We start from the raw sequence: 18641 nt of genomic DNA, 5'->3' as shown, positions 1-18641 counted from the left end.
ACAGGTTTGGTTAAAGCTTGGCTAAATTTAATCAACCCTGTTGGATTCCACACCCCCGCCCCGCCGCCCCAGGGTTGCTTTTTTTTATTTTTATTTTTTTGACAGCAGGGCTGCCAGACAGGCAGAGGTTCTCTTAGCTGGAGATCTTTATTTCTCTTCCCCTGTGTAAGATATTCCTGCAGGTTTTTGTTTTGTTTTCCTAAACAATTTATTATGGAAAATGAATACTGATGGGATAACCATTCCCTGAGAGCTTTCTCCAGGAGTTTCTGGACTCAGAAGGGTGCCTGACTCCAGTGGGCACTGGGTTCACCTCCAAATGCTACAGCACCCAAAAAGCCTCCATCTGCATTTGCACTGTTGAAGCAGATGAGGTAGAGCATACAAAATTTAAAGTCTTCCTGTTTGCTTTATGCCACGTAATTTAAGACATCTTGGCTGACATGTGGCAATGCAGCAGGGTGGTATAAATTTGTGTCGATTCCTGTATTCATGCTAAAAACCTGCAGTCTGTCTGGCTTGTAATAAGATACGTGTATTCTGCCACTCAGCCAAAATTAAATCAGTTTTCTCTTTGACTAGGCAAAGCAGAAGTAGCTCTGCTTGCTAATTAACTAATTCATTGTCTGAGATCAATCAATAACTTTACCAGCAATACTGATCATAAAAATTTATCCAACAACTTCATTTTATATAAAAGCTGATTTCCAATCCTTATTTATATGTTACCAATTGTCTAGGAGAATCTGCAAAGGCCTCCATCTTTTCTGTATGTGGGGAAAAGCAACTTTTATGCAAGAACTGTCTGTTCATCAATGGTGCTAATCTCACCTCAAGAGTATTAATTTAAAAATGACAGTGTCCTTTTCTGTGTTTCCCTGTACAGTGCTGCACATCACACACGATAGTTGAAAGAGTCAAATACTCCTCACTTCTTCCATGTCTTAGCTAATGCTACTGCTTTTGATTCAAAAATGAACTAGAATTTTCATGCAGAACTAAAATTGGATTTAACTGGCATTACTGTTATTTAAATGCAGAGTTTAATGCAGTCTAACATTGACTAAGGACTCCAGTGATATAATGTGGTGCTTTATCTCAGAAATTTTATGGAACGTTGGCAGGAACGGATGGACAGCTTACCAGGCATTGGTGACTTGGGTATGTTTCCAGAATATATGAGATATGTCAAAAGCAAATAATTTTGTATTTAAATTTTTTGTACTGATTTGAAAAAAAAATATCTTATTAAATATCTTTAAAAAAAAATCCTCTCTTCATTAATCAGGGTTACTAAAAGAATACTCAACCCACCAAATACATGTATCAGACTACAAAGACACTCAGAACCCACTGAAAACCTTATACAAAAAAAAAAAAAAAAAAAAAAAACTGTATGTAAATACGTAGATTCTTCTTTCTTTCCTCCCTGCTGACAAGGCTTACCTTAACTCCTTGAGAGGAAGGTGTTGTCCTAGCATTGCACTTAGCAGGAGATGGCTGCTGTGAACCCAGGAGAATCTGGGGGGCGAGGGGCTCCCACGGGGGCACTGGTGCATTCCTGGTGCACTGCACAGAGCAAGGGTTCAGCAAGGAGCAGGGGTTATGGGCTGGGGACAGAGGTGTGACAGCAGGGTGTGCAGGACTGCAACTGAAAAAGGCATGAGGGCAGGATGTGGGGAAGCTGAAAAATCACATAGCTGTGAGATGCCTTGTTGGGTGGTTGCACTTGGCCCAAAAGCTGAACTTGGCTGTGGGCTGCCCAGGCTTTGAGATGCCTGTTATATCCCTAGCTCTTCCGATCATTTGAGAACAGCTTTTCCCATTCTGCTGATCTCCCCATGCCCTGTTTTTTCTCCTGTGGCAAAAATCTGGTGTGAAAGTGGCAACCAATTTGTCACTGACTAGCTCAGTGATGATCTGTTGCTCCACTGCAGAGTGGATTACAGCCCATGGTCTCACCTCAAAGATGGGCATTTCCTCCAAGCTGGTGAACTCCTGAAAGGTCAATACCAAAATGAACGCATTGAATACCCACCACTTGGGGCAGGCAACTGTCTTTTAAATTGCCCTCAGACTCCCTGAAGCCACCGGCTAAGCAGGTCCCCACGCCCCATCATCTCTTTTTTACTGCACAGGAGAAAAGAGAAAAAGCAATGTGAGTGAAGTACTGGAATCAGTGTTGATTGCTTCCAGTCTGAAGTCTTTCATCACACACATCTTCCTAGTTAAACATCTATTTTAGCATTCCTCTGAAAGAAGGCAGTAAGGCAATTAAGATTAAAAAGCCATGAAACAATGTCAGGAGGATGCTCATCTTGACATTGCCCACAAATACCATGTCCCAGCTGTGCTTCCAGTCAGCCATGAGTGATATTTCTACCTGCACCACAGTTCAGGTACTGTACCTAGGCTCAAAATTTTTCAGCCCTGTTTGCCCTACTAACCACAGAAGTTCATTCTGAAACCTGATGCCAGGTCTGACAATACCGTATTTACTTTACACAGCACTAATAATGGGCTTGGGCAAACACACAGCACGGGCCTTGCAAAAGTAAGCTTGAGTGCAGCATCTTTAACACAATTTATTCACAGAAAAATAATTTCTTTCCATTTGTAGCATTCAAAATTTCACTTGAAAAACTCTAAGAATGTCTTCAAAATACAGTTGGCACTTTAAAGGCATACAAAAGTTAAGAGAAATGGCAAATAAAATAATGAATTACCTATATCAGAAACAGATATTGAGCTTTGTTATGTTCTTAAAAATGAGACTCTGCTTAAAAGTTGAGGTATTTATATTACCTGCCAGGGCACTGTTAAAAAGAGAAACACGGCAAAAGAAACAATACCATGCACTGCTTATTAAACACGAACATTGTGATTCTGTATTATTTTCAACACAGAGTCACTGGAACACGCTTTTGTTATATCTTTTGAGCACTCTCATATTTAGTGTAACAATTTGTGACCTTCTTTCTTATGTCGTATCTCAGAACTTCCCTTAATTATTACAGCAGAGGAAAAGATACTGACAAAAACAAACAGGCACCCTAAAAGTCTGAGCCAAACAGAACTCTGGCTGAAGCATGTTATCTGGCTCTGTGTCTGTGTGTGTATGTTGGTACTTTACAGCTGGGTCTTTGATGGTGGAGCATTTTGTAGGGGGGTGGCAGATAAAACGCAGGAGCACCTTTGCTGCAAGATGCTGCTGGATTGAAATTCAGCAGACTGATGGAGAATGGGAAGAGAGGAAGCAGTGGTGATACAATCTACAATTAATACAGAAAAACACTTCCCATGAGGTACCTATGTAGTTATGCTTTTACCAGACATGTAAATAAGGCTTACAGCACCGTGGGATTTAAAATGTGACAGCTTCACCACTGATGATGTGATCAATGTAATGGGCAGCTTGCACAATAAAGGTTCAGTGCAGAAACCTTGCCTTAGGAATAACAAAAATGGGAAAAGGAAAACTTAATATCAACTCACTCTCATGAGATTGAAATATTCAAAGTAAACACTATTGCCTTTTTATTATTGTTATTATTATTTTTAAAAGTCCCAACCCTACTCTTTGGTATAGCAAGTGACTTTTGAAAACATGTGCCCAGATAAAATAGACACCAGGATCTGTAGACATTACTGACAGAGTACATAGCGTTATTCCTGCCTACGTGAAGTCCGTGTGAAAGCAGTAACTGTTCTCAAGGCAGAACAGCACAAAACAACCTCATGAACTGAGGCTGATTAAGCAGTGCTGGCATACACAGAACGCTACCAAAACATCTTACAGGGGAAAAACAATGAATCAGGTAGCTCACAGCTTATTTTTGAAGATAACAGCTGGCGGCCAGCAGGCTGTGCTTTCAAAAAACAGTGCCCTATGGTTTATCAATAGCGTTAACTCTTGGCTCAGGCTCGAGTGAACAGGCCTGGCTCTAAACTTTACTGAGTTACCCTCCTGTGAGGGCAACCTCAGCCTACACCGACTCAACTTTCCTGCAGGAGAAAAAGAAGCAGGGAGAAAACATCCACAGGAGCACTGTTTAATTGCCAGAAAGATGTACAAGTGGGCAGACTTACTAAGAAGAAATAAGAAGCAGCAGCTGAGAGTGATATATGCCTGTACACAACATACTAAACACATGGAAAATAACAGACACTATATATTTAAAAAAGGCTTAGGGAGACCATAATACTTCTGCGATTAAAAAAAAAAAAATCAAAATAAAGGAGACTATTACAAGTAAAAAGAGTTTGGGGAACACTATGAATCCTTTTCTAATTCTTCTGTCTGGATTCTTAAGTCAAAACCAAAAGCAGAAGACTTTCCTAGGAAAACATTTGGAGAAGGAATCAGTTTAGAAGAACCTCTCTGGCAAGGCAATAAAGCACAGAAAATACCCGCATCTTCAAAAGCACAGCTCGCTGCCTTCCTCCCTCTGCCAGGGAGCGTTGCTGGAGAGGCAGAGGGAAGCAGGTAGCACCATCACAAGAACCAGTCACTGCAAGGACAGAAAGAAGTCCTCACAGTCAGCGTAGTGTGGGATGTCAGGCAGATGAGGCCGTACCCTGGCAGGCAGCCCGCAGCAGCGGGGCACCCCACAACACCTGGGGGAGCCAAGGCTGACTCTGGGAGCATCCCCAGGTTCCTAGGGGGGATGCAGCCCACCTCTGCCTGGCTCTGCCCTCGGCATGGTGAGACATCTGCTATGGGTTTCCATGCTAAGAAAGGTCAGTGTTGAGAGCTTTATGAAAAACCTTGCCTTGGATTTTTTTTTTTTTCCCCTGTGGAATTGCTGTTGTCAGTAGTTTAAATCACTGCAGGTCTGCTGCTATTCAGTCACATACAAAACTTACTAATTAACTGAAATAATCATGAGAAATACATTATGGTAGAGGTAAAAATAGTAGCATCACTGTTTTCTGGTATAAAACCCCACCTATTCCTGTTCAGATTTTCAAGCAGAGACCTTCTCAAAGCCTCAGCAATGTGCATGTTATAAAGGGGGTGGGAGAAGACTATACTCAAGAAAAACTGAGTAAGAGTCCTCCCACCACCTTGTGAAGAAAGTCTGGTTTCCCCCACTTCTGGCAGCACAGACACTTGCCCTGCTCCCCCCAGGAGCTCTGGCATGTCCCTCTCCTCCCCGCAACCAGCTGGACAAGGAGTGACCCCGCACAGGATCACTTGAGGTGGCTGAACTGCCACACTTGTGGCACTGCCTGTACCACAAAGGGGATGCAGATTTTTATGACATCCACAGTTATTTTGAATACGTCCAATTTGCTTGAAACCAAACAAAAGTCAGGAGTCATTAGGTGAAAACACCGTGCAGCAAAAGGCACCTCTTCTATGGGTGAGGTTTACCTGCAAGTCATGCTGCACTCAGTAATTCCTAAAGGGCAGAACCAGAGGGCTAAAGAGAAAGATGAGAACTACAGACAGCTTTCAGATACCTATCGCACTCTGCAAGAGAAATAGAAAAAAGATGAGACTGATCTCTGGTCACTTCAATGCTTACTTTATGTTGCTGTTCAGTATTCTTGTAATCCTCAGCTCCTGAGGAAAGACAGTACTGTGCTTATGATCTGCTAGAGGCTTGGGATCATATCTTAAGTGCTTGCTCTGGTGTCTATCATTTTATTAAAAAGCAGAGTTTTTTTCTACTAACTGTGAAGGGGTTTTTTTCTTTTTGAAGCAGACGTTTGTGCTTTCTTGATTGATCAAGATAACCAAAAGAACTTCAAACAAACTTGACGTAATAAAAAAAAGATACATTCATACATATCCCATGAAAGAATTAGAATGGCATTCCACTTTTTCATCTCATCTTTGATAGTTGTCAAGGTCATTCCCTAACAAATTCAGCTAAATCAGCAGGCCTGTCTGAGACAAAATCAATACAGGAAACATAACCATCCTGTTAAATACTTTCATAAAATCCCATGTAAATTCCATTGCTAAATAATTGACTTCAGCCACTTTCTTTAAATCTAAAAGTAAAAATGGAAGAGATTAGCAGAAGCCAAATGATAATTCAGCTGATGTACATCTTGGATGTTCCCTAGCATGCTCCACTACCAAAAACAGGAACAGTTGTTGTTCACATTGATGCATTTCAAAGTTGGATATTCATTACATCATGTGAAAAAGGGGATTATGCTAGTCTGGAAAAGTTATCTTGATACTTGACAAGTGAACAGAAAGACACACTAGATCCTATCCTGGAGATCCAGGCATCCAACAAATGTTTCATCTGAATTTAAACCCAAGTGTGAGCATCTCTGTCCCAGCTCACATTCCTCTTGTGGTTTGGGGGAAGTAACAGACAAGTAATAAGACAAATCTTCAGTCTTCAAACTCCCTTCTTTCTAAGAGAAGTCAAAACTTGTAAAATTTATTGGAAGCACAGCACAGGGCATATGTTTTTCCATAAACTGGATACAACACAAGCATTGTCAATACCAACAAATCCACAAATGAGACCAAAGGGTCTTCACCTTTGGCACACGCAGACAGAAGTTCAGAGTTGATGACCAGTGCAGGCTGTGGCTTCTTCACTGAAGATGATGTTCTCTGCTCAGGAGTAGGACAGACAAAAGCCTGTGCGCTTTTTATGTTTCCCCTTCTTCCAGACACAGTACTGGTATATGGGCATTGTTTTTAAAGCCACTTTCAGATTACAAGGGATTCAGGACTTCACATCCACCTCTTACTTAAACACTCTTCTCAGTCTTTTGACAGTGTAACCTTTTTGGAGGACAATGTTAGAAATGAAGATACTCCAGAGAATTAAACATTTGGAAATAGTTCTTGCTGATAAATAAGTCATGCGGATCACATTTTTTTTTTCTATATCCCTGATACTTTCAGCTGAAAGTTTAATGTTTTTTCCCCATTATTAAATAGCTTCACAGAAATTCAGTTCTCTGCTTACAACAGTCCATTATCCTCAGGCTTAGAAGAAGCTTCTGCCTTGTGAGGTTTCTGTGCTCCTTTTAAACAGTAAACAGTTATGTTGCACTTAAAAAATAAAAGTGTCATACAAAAAAATAAAATTTTTTTTGAATCTTGAAAATAGTGATTGTTCTTCATATTTTCCATCTTTCACGTCAAATTGACCACAAAGTTCTTGTCTATAAGCTTCTTCAAAAATTTCTGCTCAGCGTTGATGTCATGGTATTCATTCTAAAGAGATGTGAAGGGATAATAATTAAAAAAGATATTAAATTCAACTTATTACCAGAAGCACCACTTCGTTGCTCTTTCCTTTTAATTACTTGTGTTGCTTGGAAGATGCTAAGAGCAGGAAGGCTCTAGGAAAAAGACTTCTTAGCATTGGCTGTAGTATGGTCTCCCAAGAAAACAGGTGAGCGAACCCGTTGCTCAAAACTAGACTAGACTTTCTATGAGGACACAAACCAAACCTGTAGGACAGAAGTCCTTCCTTTACTAACTCTCCCAGCTCCTCCCTGGGCTTATAGGCAACAGCAGCATAACAACATTTACAACACAAGCAGTCAGCAAGTGAGTAATTCTCAAAGCTCAAACCAGGTTCTCAAAGAACACAAGACATTTGTAGCTTGATTGTGTCCTGCCAGTCAGCTCTAACAAGCCCAAAACAACCCATTTTCAGTGCTCTCTCATGCAGGGCCCCACATAATCAAGAGACCACTGAGGTTAGTGGAGGACAGCACAGGAAATACAAAGCATCCACTGGGACTACAGGGAATTCAAAGAACCTCATGCTTCAGGTAAGCTTGCTGGACACAGAATCAAAAAAAATGAATTCCGTGTAAATGTTCTATAAAAAAATTAAACACGTAGCATTGGGTTCTAAACATTATACTTTACCACAGAATCACTGATAATGTTTCTGTTTCAAGTTTTGAGATTTTAGGAAAGTTGTAAATGTCTATTCAACTAGTGATCAACCTTACTCATGCCTTACGTATACTGGGAAGAAAACAAGAAAAAAAAAAAAAAAAAGCACCTGTAGAGAAGAACCTGAAAATGACCATGAGTGCAGTTGTCAGAGGAAAATTATCTCAGAGCAGAGGGCATGTAGGACTCCTCAGAGAGACTTGAGAGGCTCCTATGAACATTGCCCCATACTACATCTTCAAGAAAGGGAGGAGGAAAGAAAATAAGCCCCACTTAGAACCAACACACCATACTAGGTGTGCATATGGATGAGAAAACTGTTCACATTGATGTAAAGGGCCAAGACTGAGATGCTCAGAGTACAGAGCTGAAGGCAAGAGCAGAGACATTAAAGAAAATAGAGGCATGGCTGTAGAAAAATACTTCTCTGCAGGAGGAGAAGGCACTCCTCATGTCTGCCAGCCTCCTGCTGCTTCTTTCCCTGGTGAGTTGTGGTTTCCACCTCCTGGAAGCACTTCCTTCTCTTCCTATCCCTTTGTAAGAGCTGCTTTTCTTTTCAACTTTTCAATTCTGAAATTCAGCTCTTTCCCCAGCTGCAAGTTTATAGGTTTTAACTCCTTCACTTCTTTCTTATTAAAGAAATTTGGCAACTAAGACTAGTTTTCCAAGTAGCTGCCAAAGAAAAAGAACTTAAACAAGAACAGTGCCTATTCATGTTCTGACAGCGCTAGCAAATATGCCTCTACAAACAAGAGTTGCATGACCTAGGAAGAACATCATTAAAGCAAAACAGAGTACATAAACGATGTTGTTGCAGAATAAGGTGTAGCTCAAGGGACAAATATTACCCACATTTCAGAAACAAAAGCAGAGATGTTAGTTTAAGCAACGTTAACCCGTGAGCAACTGAACCAGTAGAAGATGGGAGGCCTTTCTAACCTGCAGTCCATGCTTTTATCTAATTGCTTTGCCTTCCTCACTTAGCAGTATTTCTCAAAGCATGCCCCTCAGCATAAACAAGTGCACCTTACCTGCATCATCTGAGACATTGTATCATTGCCATAGTAGTGCAAAGAACTGTTTCTGTCAGTGAAGTCATACTTGAAGCCTGCCAGGTGAACTTCATGACAAATGTGAAATGCTAATGTAATGGCAATTAGCCCCGTTGTTGGGTGCTTGGGTTTCTAAAAGAGAACACAAACAACATGCACGCATAATTACTGACAGTTTGACGTGAACAACAAAGCTAAGAAAAAAGGCAGCAGAAACCAGGAACCCTAGCTCTTCTACAAACATTTTGTTTTGGGGTTGGATCCTCTCCTGTCTTATAAAGGTCGTAAGGTGCTGCCTGCAGCTTTTCCATAGCCAGGGTACCTGCTGTGTCAGCCTTCCCCTAGATTTTCTGCTTTTCTAGCAAGAGCTGAGCCTGTACTGCAGCCCTTCCCTCAGCAGAGACATCAGTAAGGTCCTGCCACCCCTCCACTCAGCAACCTACTTTCACCAAACTAGTCAGACTTCTATACAATGGAGACAGTTTCTCCTCAATCAAATGTGATGGAGTTATCAGATACGTTCAGAAAGTTTCTAGATGACTAAGATCCCGGTGAACAGAACATGACATGTCTCACATCTTTTTTTATCACCAAACTAAAAATGTGCACTCCATCTGCATTAACTTGGCTACATTTGAACTTTTTTGGCAGGGAAAGTCATGAAAAGGCAGCTTTAGATCTTCCCCCAATATTTTCATTAGAAGAAAGGACACCGTAGATAAAATTGCTTGTGTCTCCCTATGGTAAGAAAGTTCAGAAGTAAATGCAACTTACAATACCGAGAGCAGGTGATAAACAGGTTTTAATCGTGCAAACTTAAGAGCATCTAACTGAGGATTTGCATTTCTTACAAGACCAGAGAACCCTTTGGAAGCATCATGTACATTTTATGATAACAGACATGACTCTTTTAGCAGCAGCTAAAATAATCTAAGGAAGTAATTGAGGCAAGCTTTGTACACAGAGGTCATTTCTTTCAGCATACCAACTGATGAAGCTTAAAGGAAAAATTCCCTGTAAATGGGTAAAACTTTCAGGCAGACATGCCAGTCTTGGCTAAAATAACTTTTATCAGAGACCAAATGAACTGAACACTTTCAGTAGTTGCAGTCAAACCCTAAAGCGAGCACAAAATCACCTTCTTTTTTGAATCCTTACTGAAGGCTCAGATCATTTGCCTCTGAAAACAAAGCAGGCAAACCAGCAGTGGATAATTCTGCACAGAGAGAAGGCAGAACTCAATGACACAAAAACATTTATTTGTATGATATGATAAAGGAACAAATCCCCAGGGAAAGGTTACTAATAACTCTTTAATTAGCTCTCCTAATTAAAATCACACAATTGAACTATCTTTTACGTGATTTTTTTTTTTTTTGTATCTTTATACAACTTTTGGGGTACTCCAAAAAATGACATCAACTTAAAACGCACGCCACTGCCCGGGGTTCCTGACAATTAACACAACAGTTTTCTGCCCTGGGGAGGCCAATACCATAAACTTAGTGGTGCACCTGTTGTAACATCCATATTAAATAGTCCCCCAAAATTATGACAGGAATGTTTATGACAGGCATGTTACCTGTCAGAATTAGTCTTATTTGGAAATCTCAGGAATATCACAGGTTGCAAAGCTAGCTCTATTTACCCTTGCCTATCATAAATAAACAGTTCACATCAAAGGAATGTAGTAATTATAATAATAGACCTGCTTTTAAAATACATTTTCATGCTTCGAGCAGGCTCTTTTGTCTGACCAAACCTCAAAGGAAGTTCTTATCAAGCAAACTGATTTTCTGAGGGTTCTGCCAAGCAGTACTGCTGTCACTGAAGTGTGCAGATTCTGGCCTGCCCTAGCAATATCCACAGATCTTGGCCTGCAATGGATTTTATTCAGCCAGTCGTGTTCAGTGGGAACAGGTACAGTGCTACAATGACTGTAACACTTTTTGACTTTACTGCTGCTGGGGAAGCACATTTGATTTTACAGTTGTTCTTCCCAGCTCTGTTAATACCATCGTATTTGCTGGCAGAGAAACAGAAATGCTTGCAGGACTAAGCACAAATGCACACACAGGGAATATAATGTTGGCTTAATGGTAAAGGCAGTGACAGAAACAGCTGTCTTTGGCATCTTTTCAGGCAGAGGGGGCTGAAGCACAGGACAGCATAGGCAGCAGTAGCCCCCCATGCCTCCACCCCAGGGATAAGCTCTAAATACTGAGAGCTCCAAACTGGGTCCTGCCACAGACCACCCAACACGAACCCCGACTTAACTGAGCTGCTACGCGTTACTGTGCCAGAGCGACTGCAGATGTGCAGGCTCCAAGCCAGCCACAGCCCGCCTCTGCGTGATGGGAGAAGTGAGGACAAGTACACCTGAGCTCAGCTGCTGCTGCTGCCTGGGACATGGGGCTGTAAAACCCTGGGAACAGAGCAAGGGGAAGCAGAAGAGGCAGAAAGGGGTACCTACATCCTACAACAGACATGCTCTGCGCCAGCTCCTATCAGGGGCACTCAGCAAGCAGGAGAGAACAAAGAACATACACATTACTCAAATGGACTGAGCAGCCTGCACCTGTGTACCAGCTCCAGGACACCACAAACATCTGCTTGGCGCACTGACAGCACCAGCTTCACTTTTACTTCCACTGAGAAAGAAGCAGCACAGGAACGGACAGAAGAGATTTCTAGAACCATGAAAGCCATGGATGCTCTGTGGCCCTTTAGGAGACCAGTAAGCTCCCAGTTTCTGTGCTGTCCTCTTCTCACTCTCAGCTGAAGAGCTGAAATGCCACGGAGCCCTGGCAAGCACGCAGCCAAACAGGGAATTTCAGTTTGAGAACTCATAAGGGACACAAAGACATGAGTTTTTTTTTGTTGTTGTTTGTTTGTTTTTTAAAAAAACCATCAACAATAACAAACACCAAAAAACACACACAAGAAAACAAACAACAAACCACAAAACAACTCCCTCAAACATTAGAAAGATTGAACTGGAAAACAGTTGTGGTAGATACTCCACAGCAGCGGTTGTCAGAAGTTTCCATGTGTGTCAGTTGTCTGATCCTGATGAAGCAGCTCCGTGCAATGACTGTGACCCAACAGAACTGCATTTGTACAAGCATTTCTATTAAACAGTCCTTGTGCAGTCAGGACTGACCATGTGAGGTCTCCAACTTGAAGCCTTACCTTTCATCAAAAAACATTTTTTACCCAGAAGCTGGCAGTTAAAATGTTGTTGTTTGTTTGTTTTATATCCAAATTGTTGGTTAACTCATTACTTAGCTTGGCATCAAATCAGTAGGTACAAGAATGCTGTTAGATATACATCATTAGAGCATTTCTAGAATATCCTGTGCGCTCTCCAGTTCCTACCCGCCCCCAGCAGAGTGAAATTGCAGCAGAGTTAAAATTATGGGTTTGTTTGTTTGCTTTTAAGAAAAAAAGCCCTACATTTACTAATTCAAAACTCCTTAATATGTCTAGAGGCTCTTCAGATCCATCGTATTCCAATGCCTGTCTGCTTTTACCAATTTGGGAAAGAAAATGAGACGTTTGTAGAAAGAAATAGGTAATACTAAATATTGAACCCATAAATAGAGATTTTTGGCTTACAAGACTAGACACTTCCTGAACTCCATTTTCCCATCTTTTTTTTTTTTTTTTTGAACATCACTTAAGCCCAAGCTTATGCAATGAGAACCTGAAAGATGGTCTAACACAGTCGCACTACAATGAAGAAATAATTATTTGTTTGGAGGTGCGTAACTAAAAGCTAAAAAAGAAGAAAGCTTACCTCCTTTTTGGGAAACCTTGTTGGGAAATGAAGCCAATCATAAGCTGTTTTTCTGGTGATGCTGGGATCAAGAATCCTGATTTGATTAGATTTGTATATCATGTTCAGAGCTGGTTTCTTCCAAAAGCCTTTAGCACTCTGTAATAGGCAAGTAACTACACATTTTTAACTGCTATACACAGTTGAATTTGTTTTGGTAGCAATTCTAATTCTACCCAGAGCAAAACGCAAAAGCAGCACTTTGAGGAAGAAGAAAAGGAACACTGAACCTCCTAGACAGATTTCAGTAATAGTATGTGCCAAGTTGTGCTCCTGCAACAGGACAAACCCCTGCTGCAGCAGAGGTTAAGGCTGGTTGGCTGGCAAGCATCTCTGCAGAAAAGTCCCTGGTGGACATCATGCACTACCACTGTGCCCTGGAGGCAACAAATGCTTATTATATACTAGGCTCTGTTAACAAGAGCATATGGAGCAAGTAGACAAAAGTTGTATCTCTCAAGTACTTTGAACTGAGCCTGCCTGTGGTCTCACAAACACCATTTTGGGTTTCTTCCAGCCCCAGTACAAGAGAGAGCATCAAACTGGGGAAAATTCAATAGAGGGTCATTAAAATGGGTAGGGGGCCAGGGTACATGTCGTGCAAGAAAGGTTTGAGGAGTGTGTTTGTTTTTTTTCAGCCCATCTTTAAATAACTGATAGGGGATTAAAAAAAAAAAAAGTCAGGATCAGACTAAGATCCTGGGCGCGCAGTGAAAGGATGAGGAGAAATTCTTTCCTGTGAAAGTAGTGCAGCACTGAAACAGAGGTTATAGAAATATCCCTGGAAATAATTGAAACTTACCTGGACGAGGCCCTGAGAAGCCAGTCTAGCTTTGAACTTATACCCATTTTCGTTGAGCAGGGGTTTTGGACTTAAAACCTCCAAAGAGAGGTCCCTTAAAAAACTATTCTGTAATTTCACCAAGTGCTCCGGATAAAATAACGTGGGAAATGGCTGGAGCACGTGTGTCAGAATATGAAATGGTGCTAGAACAATATATTTCTGAGAAGGTAACTGCTTTGGGGCGAACAACCAAATTGAAGGTAGGAGTGAGAAAGCATACATCTCATAGGAGAGATGTGGCAAGCTGAGTGCAGAAGTGCATAAATATTTAAACTCACAATTTTCTGACCGGCTAGTATCTCCCAAAGCCACTTTAAGTCACGTGGTTTGAAGACAATGATAACAACAGTTGTATTAGGGTCGTAGTGGATCGGATCTGAGAAGATGGATTCTGGGTAAGAAAGGCGGAAAGTTGTCCTTCTCCCAACATCCTCTTCGTACCCTATAACAGGGCCATTATTCATTCTGCAGAGGACAGAGACAGAGAGATTGCAATGACTATCCCACACATCTGTCCTTACTATGTGTGGTTGGCACACACAGAAGTCTGCAAGGCAGGCAGCACATCCAGGCATGCAAGGGGTTAGGGGCCCAGTGTTCACTTATCACATTACACAGTTGATGAGCAATTATCAGGTGCCTCCTGCATCACCTGCTAACCTAGAGGGATCAAATGCATATGGGAACTTGGCCAAGGTGGTTTCGAGTACAACTGCATGATTACTTATAATGTGTCACTTGAGCAGAAAAGTTCCAGTTTTAAATCAATCACAGCAACTGGAGAAAACCTAGGAGAATATCTTGCTTGAAGAATTACCAGCTGCTCCGTTCACATTACTAGATGACCTGATTCCCATGAAAGACAATTCAAGAGTGTTTTAATACTCTTCACTGTCTACAGCATATGGCAACAGGGATTATGACTGCATATATGATGCTGATACATATTTATAGTTTTTTTTTTTTTTTTTTTTTAATAGTTCCTGTACAGCTGCCACTGCTTTGTGTTTCAACATATTAGTAAGCAGCAGGCAGGTGGTCTCTTCTGGTTAAGGTCTCTTCTGCTCTGAGGTGCCAGAAGGAACTGTATTTATTTCTCCATCTTGCCATTTTTGCTTGATGGCTGTGTTGCAAATTCTTTGGAGTACTCAGGCATACTTTGGTCTGCTAGTGCAACTGACTGCTCACAATAGGAGGTATGTTGGTTGGGAGCAAATGTTTTACAAAACAAGGCAGGTAGACAAAAGAACATTTCAAAGCTTTAATCACAACAAGTTATTAAATACAGAATGCAAACATCACCTCTTTGTTCACTCACAGTAAAAAAAAAGCATACTGTATTTCTGAAGCAATTTTGGTTTTAGAACTGACTATTTTTAAATGTGTGACCCAGGCATATGTAAAAATTCCCATTTTAAGGAGAGTAAATAGCTCTTTAGGGAACTTTTAAGTGGAAGGATTAAATCCAAATATTTGAAATAAGTTAAAAATAATTCATGGAGCTTCCTTGCATCACTGACAGCAAAGTAAGAATGGGGTTGAGACAATATTGAAGCAGAAACTGAAATGGCAAAGGTTTTAATGAAAGAGTGTTCAGGCACACCATCTGACAAGATACCTACTGGCAGAAAGGCCATGTTATTGGTTACTATCTCAGTTTCTGTAGAGATTTATCTTTTTTTTTTTTAAATTATTATAATTATGCAGAAAATACTGTTATAATTAGCTAAATAGTCCATTTCAGCTTACTTGGCATTAGAACATCCCCATACACCTGTTCCTCTCTGAGCACTTTTTCAGTTTCCCTGATCCAAGTACCTCTCCTCCAGATCCCAGCACCCTCTGGTATGCTTCCAGTACAAGCTCACACGTTTGAGGAAAAGAGACAGATACCAACATCATGTTCCAGATGACACATGCCTTGAGGTGGACTTCAGAGTGTGAGTGTTACTTTTAACCCACACCAAGCAACGCATGAGCTAGCACAAAAGAAGACAGGCATGGTGTGGAAGCTAAGAGGCAGTGCTGCTCAGGATGCTGGCTCACAGCAAGGGGCACATACAGGGCTCTAGACCGTCACATACCGAGACCTATCTCTAATGGCAGCATCTTGCATGCATGTATCCATCCATGAAACAGAATGCACACACAGTGTTTCTTCCTCCCTCACATCTATTTAATAATACACTGATTTTTTTTTTTAAAGGATGTAATAGAATAATGGGAACTTTTATGCATTTTCATTTGTATAATAATTGAACTGTTAAGCTACTGGCTTACAGTAACAGTTTATAACTCTCTATATGTGAAGAAAATGAAAAATAAATACCATTTACCTTATTATCACATCATATGAGTCAATTTTTTCCCCTAACGTCTTATTTCGAAGTACTCCTCCGTTACCGACCACAACACACCGTCGACAGGAAACGCTGCAGAACAAACAGAGCTTTAATATGCATTACACCCCTTGTTTCAATATTGTAATTAACATAGTTGCCTCATGAGCATTTAGCTGATTTAACAACCAGTGTACTGTATCATTGACACTCCTTGTCCTCTACACAGGAGTACAGATTCTGTTTTGCACACTCAATTTTTCAAAATTTGGCTACATTTTTTTTTTAGGAACACAAAAGCCAGGAAATGGCTGCTCCTGTGCAAAACAGTAACCACATGTTGGTTTTCTAGCAGTTTGTTGTTTAAAACATGTATAGCTAGTTAGTGATGTGTCTGCCATTCAGTAAACCATCTTCCACAACGCTTCAGATTTTTCCTAGTCTACCAACCAGGATAGTTTTCCCAGATTTGCTCTAACTCAAATTAAGAAGCTCCTGCAAAATTGTACAACTCCATGTACTGGGTCTGGCTGGGATGTTAACTTTCCCTGCAGCAGCCCATACAGTGCTGTGCTCTGCACTTGTAGCTAGAACAGCAGTGGTATCACACCAGTGTTGTGTCTGCTGCTGAGCAGTGCTGGCACAGCATCAGGACTCTCTCTGACCCTCCTAGGGGGTGGGCAAAAAAGTGAGAAAGAAACATCAGCAGGGCAGCTGACCTAAACCACCTAAAGGGATATTCCATACCATATGATGTCACGCTCAGCAATAAAAGGTGGAAAAAGGAAGAAGAGGGGAGGGGTGGGCTCTCGTTGCGAAAACGTCTGTCCTCCTCCCAAACACCGGCTACGTGCGTTGAGGCCCTGCTTCAAGGATGTGGTCAAGCATTGCTCATTTGTGGGAAGCAGAGAGTAATTTCTTTCCTCTGCACTTCCACATAGCCTTTGCTTGTTGTGTTTTGTTATTTCCTTTCCCCCTCCCTCTTCCCCTTTCCCTTTTTTCCCTTTAGTTAAATTGTTTAATTAATAATATTTCCTTAATTATATATATATATATATATATATATATATATATATATATATTTTTCCCCCTCTTTAATTAAATCATCCTTATCTCAACCCGTGAGTTGTTCTTTCCTTTACTTCTTCCCCTCCTCATCTGAGGAGTGGGAGTGAGAGCACGGTTGTGGTGTTCAACTGCCTAGCACGGTAAAACCACCACACTCCACAACTCGAGATCTCTAAGAAAAGCAACATTGGCAAGATTTAGGTTCACAATCAAGTTTACAAACCTCTGAATTGTATGAGTAAAAATGACACAAAATGGCTCTTCACACACATATAATGCTGTTGAATTTTCTCCATCTACTTAGGAAGTGCTGTCTAACTTATGTAAGCATGTGCTGAAGTGCACATTGTCATGACATAAGAAGGATGATAAAAAAAGCTGTTTTCATATAACTAAATTCAAATCAGACAGTATCACTAGGTATATAAAACACCAAGGAAAAAAATAGGTCTTATGATACATGTGAAGTAATCCGTCCTTTTGAGTTTAGGATATATTCACAGCTAAAAAGCATATGAAAAAAACATTATGTAAACACAGATGCTAAACTTATGAAATGAAATTTTAGCGGTAAAAACTCTCCAAGGAGTTGTCCCAGGTCTTCTATTCATATCTTTTGCTCTCTACTGCATACTTCAATGCTAGCACAGAACGCGTGCTTTGGTTTCAAAAAGGAGAGTAGACAGGCTCAAACGCATTTTTCTCAGGGAGCATTGCCCCTTTACGGAAGGTTTGTGGTCTTACATGCTGTATGTATGTAAACCCACACAGTTCTTCAAACAAGAAAAAGGCTCTGTACCATTTCTGACCACAATACCAGGTCATAAAGAATACTTTAACCTGTATTAAATGCCCCTTGAAGAACTTTATGCAGACTAGTTAACATCTTACTCCTCGGACAGTCCAACTAATTTTTTCAGTTGAGGGGAGTATTATTCAACATCAATGAAAACAGACAGCTCCAGCCCAGACTGGCATCTCAATGTACGAAGTAGTTCCTGCAAAATTGTTAACACAGTTGTGCTGCACTGTGTGTGAGCTAGGGGTAAAGAAACTGTGACTGAAACCAATGCTGAAAACCTGAAGCTTATAGTAAATCTTAAATGAAAATAAACGCCAACTGTTATAATAGCTATGTTTCAAAAGAAATGTTGAGCCAGCAGCTTTTCACCTGCTGCTCTAGGACCACATCTGCAGAGGGAGTTGCCTTTATTTATTCAAAAATGTATATATACGGACACTATACATTGTGTGTATATATATATCTCTTTGATCAGCCTGTTAAGCATCTCTAAATCAATATATGTCCAACAAAATCTAGAACTGCTAAACACATCTCCGAGGGTAGAGTGACATAGAAAAAGCTGGCACACCTTTCTCTAGTGTTTCCTAAACAGCTTAGAAGATTCCAGGTGTTCAAAAAACTAAAAAGATTTCTAGCTAATGCCACAATTCCATCTGACTTGGCACCTCCAAAATCAGAGGACTTGATACCGCCAAAATCAAAGGGACAAAACCTGCTGCACCATCTTGTCCTCAGTATGCCCATTCCCTCTACCACTACAAAACCATTCCCTCTATTCCTAGATCATTCCAGCCCATATAT

General features: G+C 40.8%; 1 protein-coding gene across 8 annotated transcripts in view; it reads right to left on the bottom strand.

Moving 5' to 3' along the window:
* Positions 1-6357: 6357 nt before the first annotated feature.
* The window catches only part of ST3GAL6 (ST3 beta-galactoside alpha-2,3-sialyltransferase 6), a 41477-nt gene continuing 29193 nt past the window's right edge, over positions 6358-18641 (bottom strand). For all 8 annotated transcript variants that reach the window (XM_035314944.1, XM_035314949.1, XM_035314950.1 and 5 more), the window contains 5 exons: positions 15965-16060; positions 13907-14093; positions 12746-12883; positions 8926-9078; positions 6358-7198 (listed from right to left, as the gene is read on the bottom strand). In XM_035314944.1, coding sequence (XP_035170835.1) covers positions 7118-7198; positions 8926-9078; positions 12746-12883; positions 13907-14093; positions 15965-16060 — 655 coding nt within the window. In that variant the 3' untranslated portion in view covers positions 6358-7117. The remainder of the gene's footprint in view (positions 7199-8925; positions 9079-12745; positions 12884-13906; positions 14094-15964; positions 16061-18641) is intronic.

This window comes from Oxyura jamaicensis, chromosome 1 (genome assembly GCF_011077185.1).
Source record: "Oxyura jamaicensis isolate SHBP4307 breed ruddy duck chromosome 1, BPBGC_Ojam_1.0, whole genome shotgun sequence".
NCBI classification, from domain to species: domain Eukaryota; kingdom Metazoa; phylum Chordata; class Aves; order Anseriformes; family Anatidae; genus Oxyura; species Oxyura jamaicensis.
This window is presented reverse-complemented; position numbering and strand designations above follow the sequence as displayed.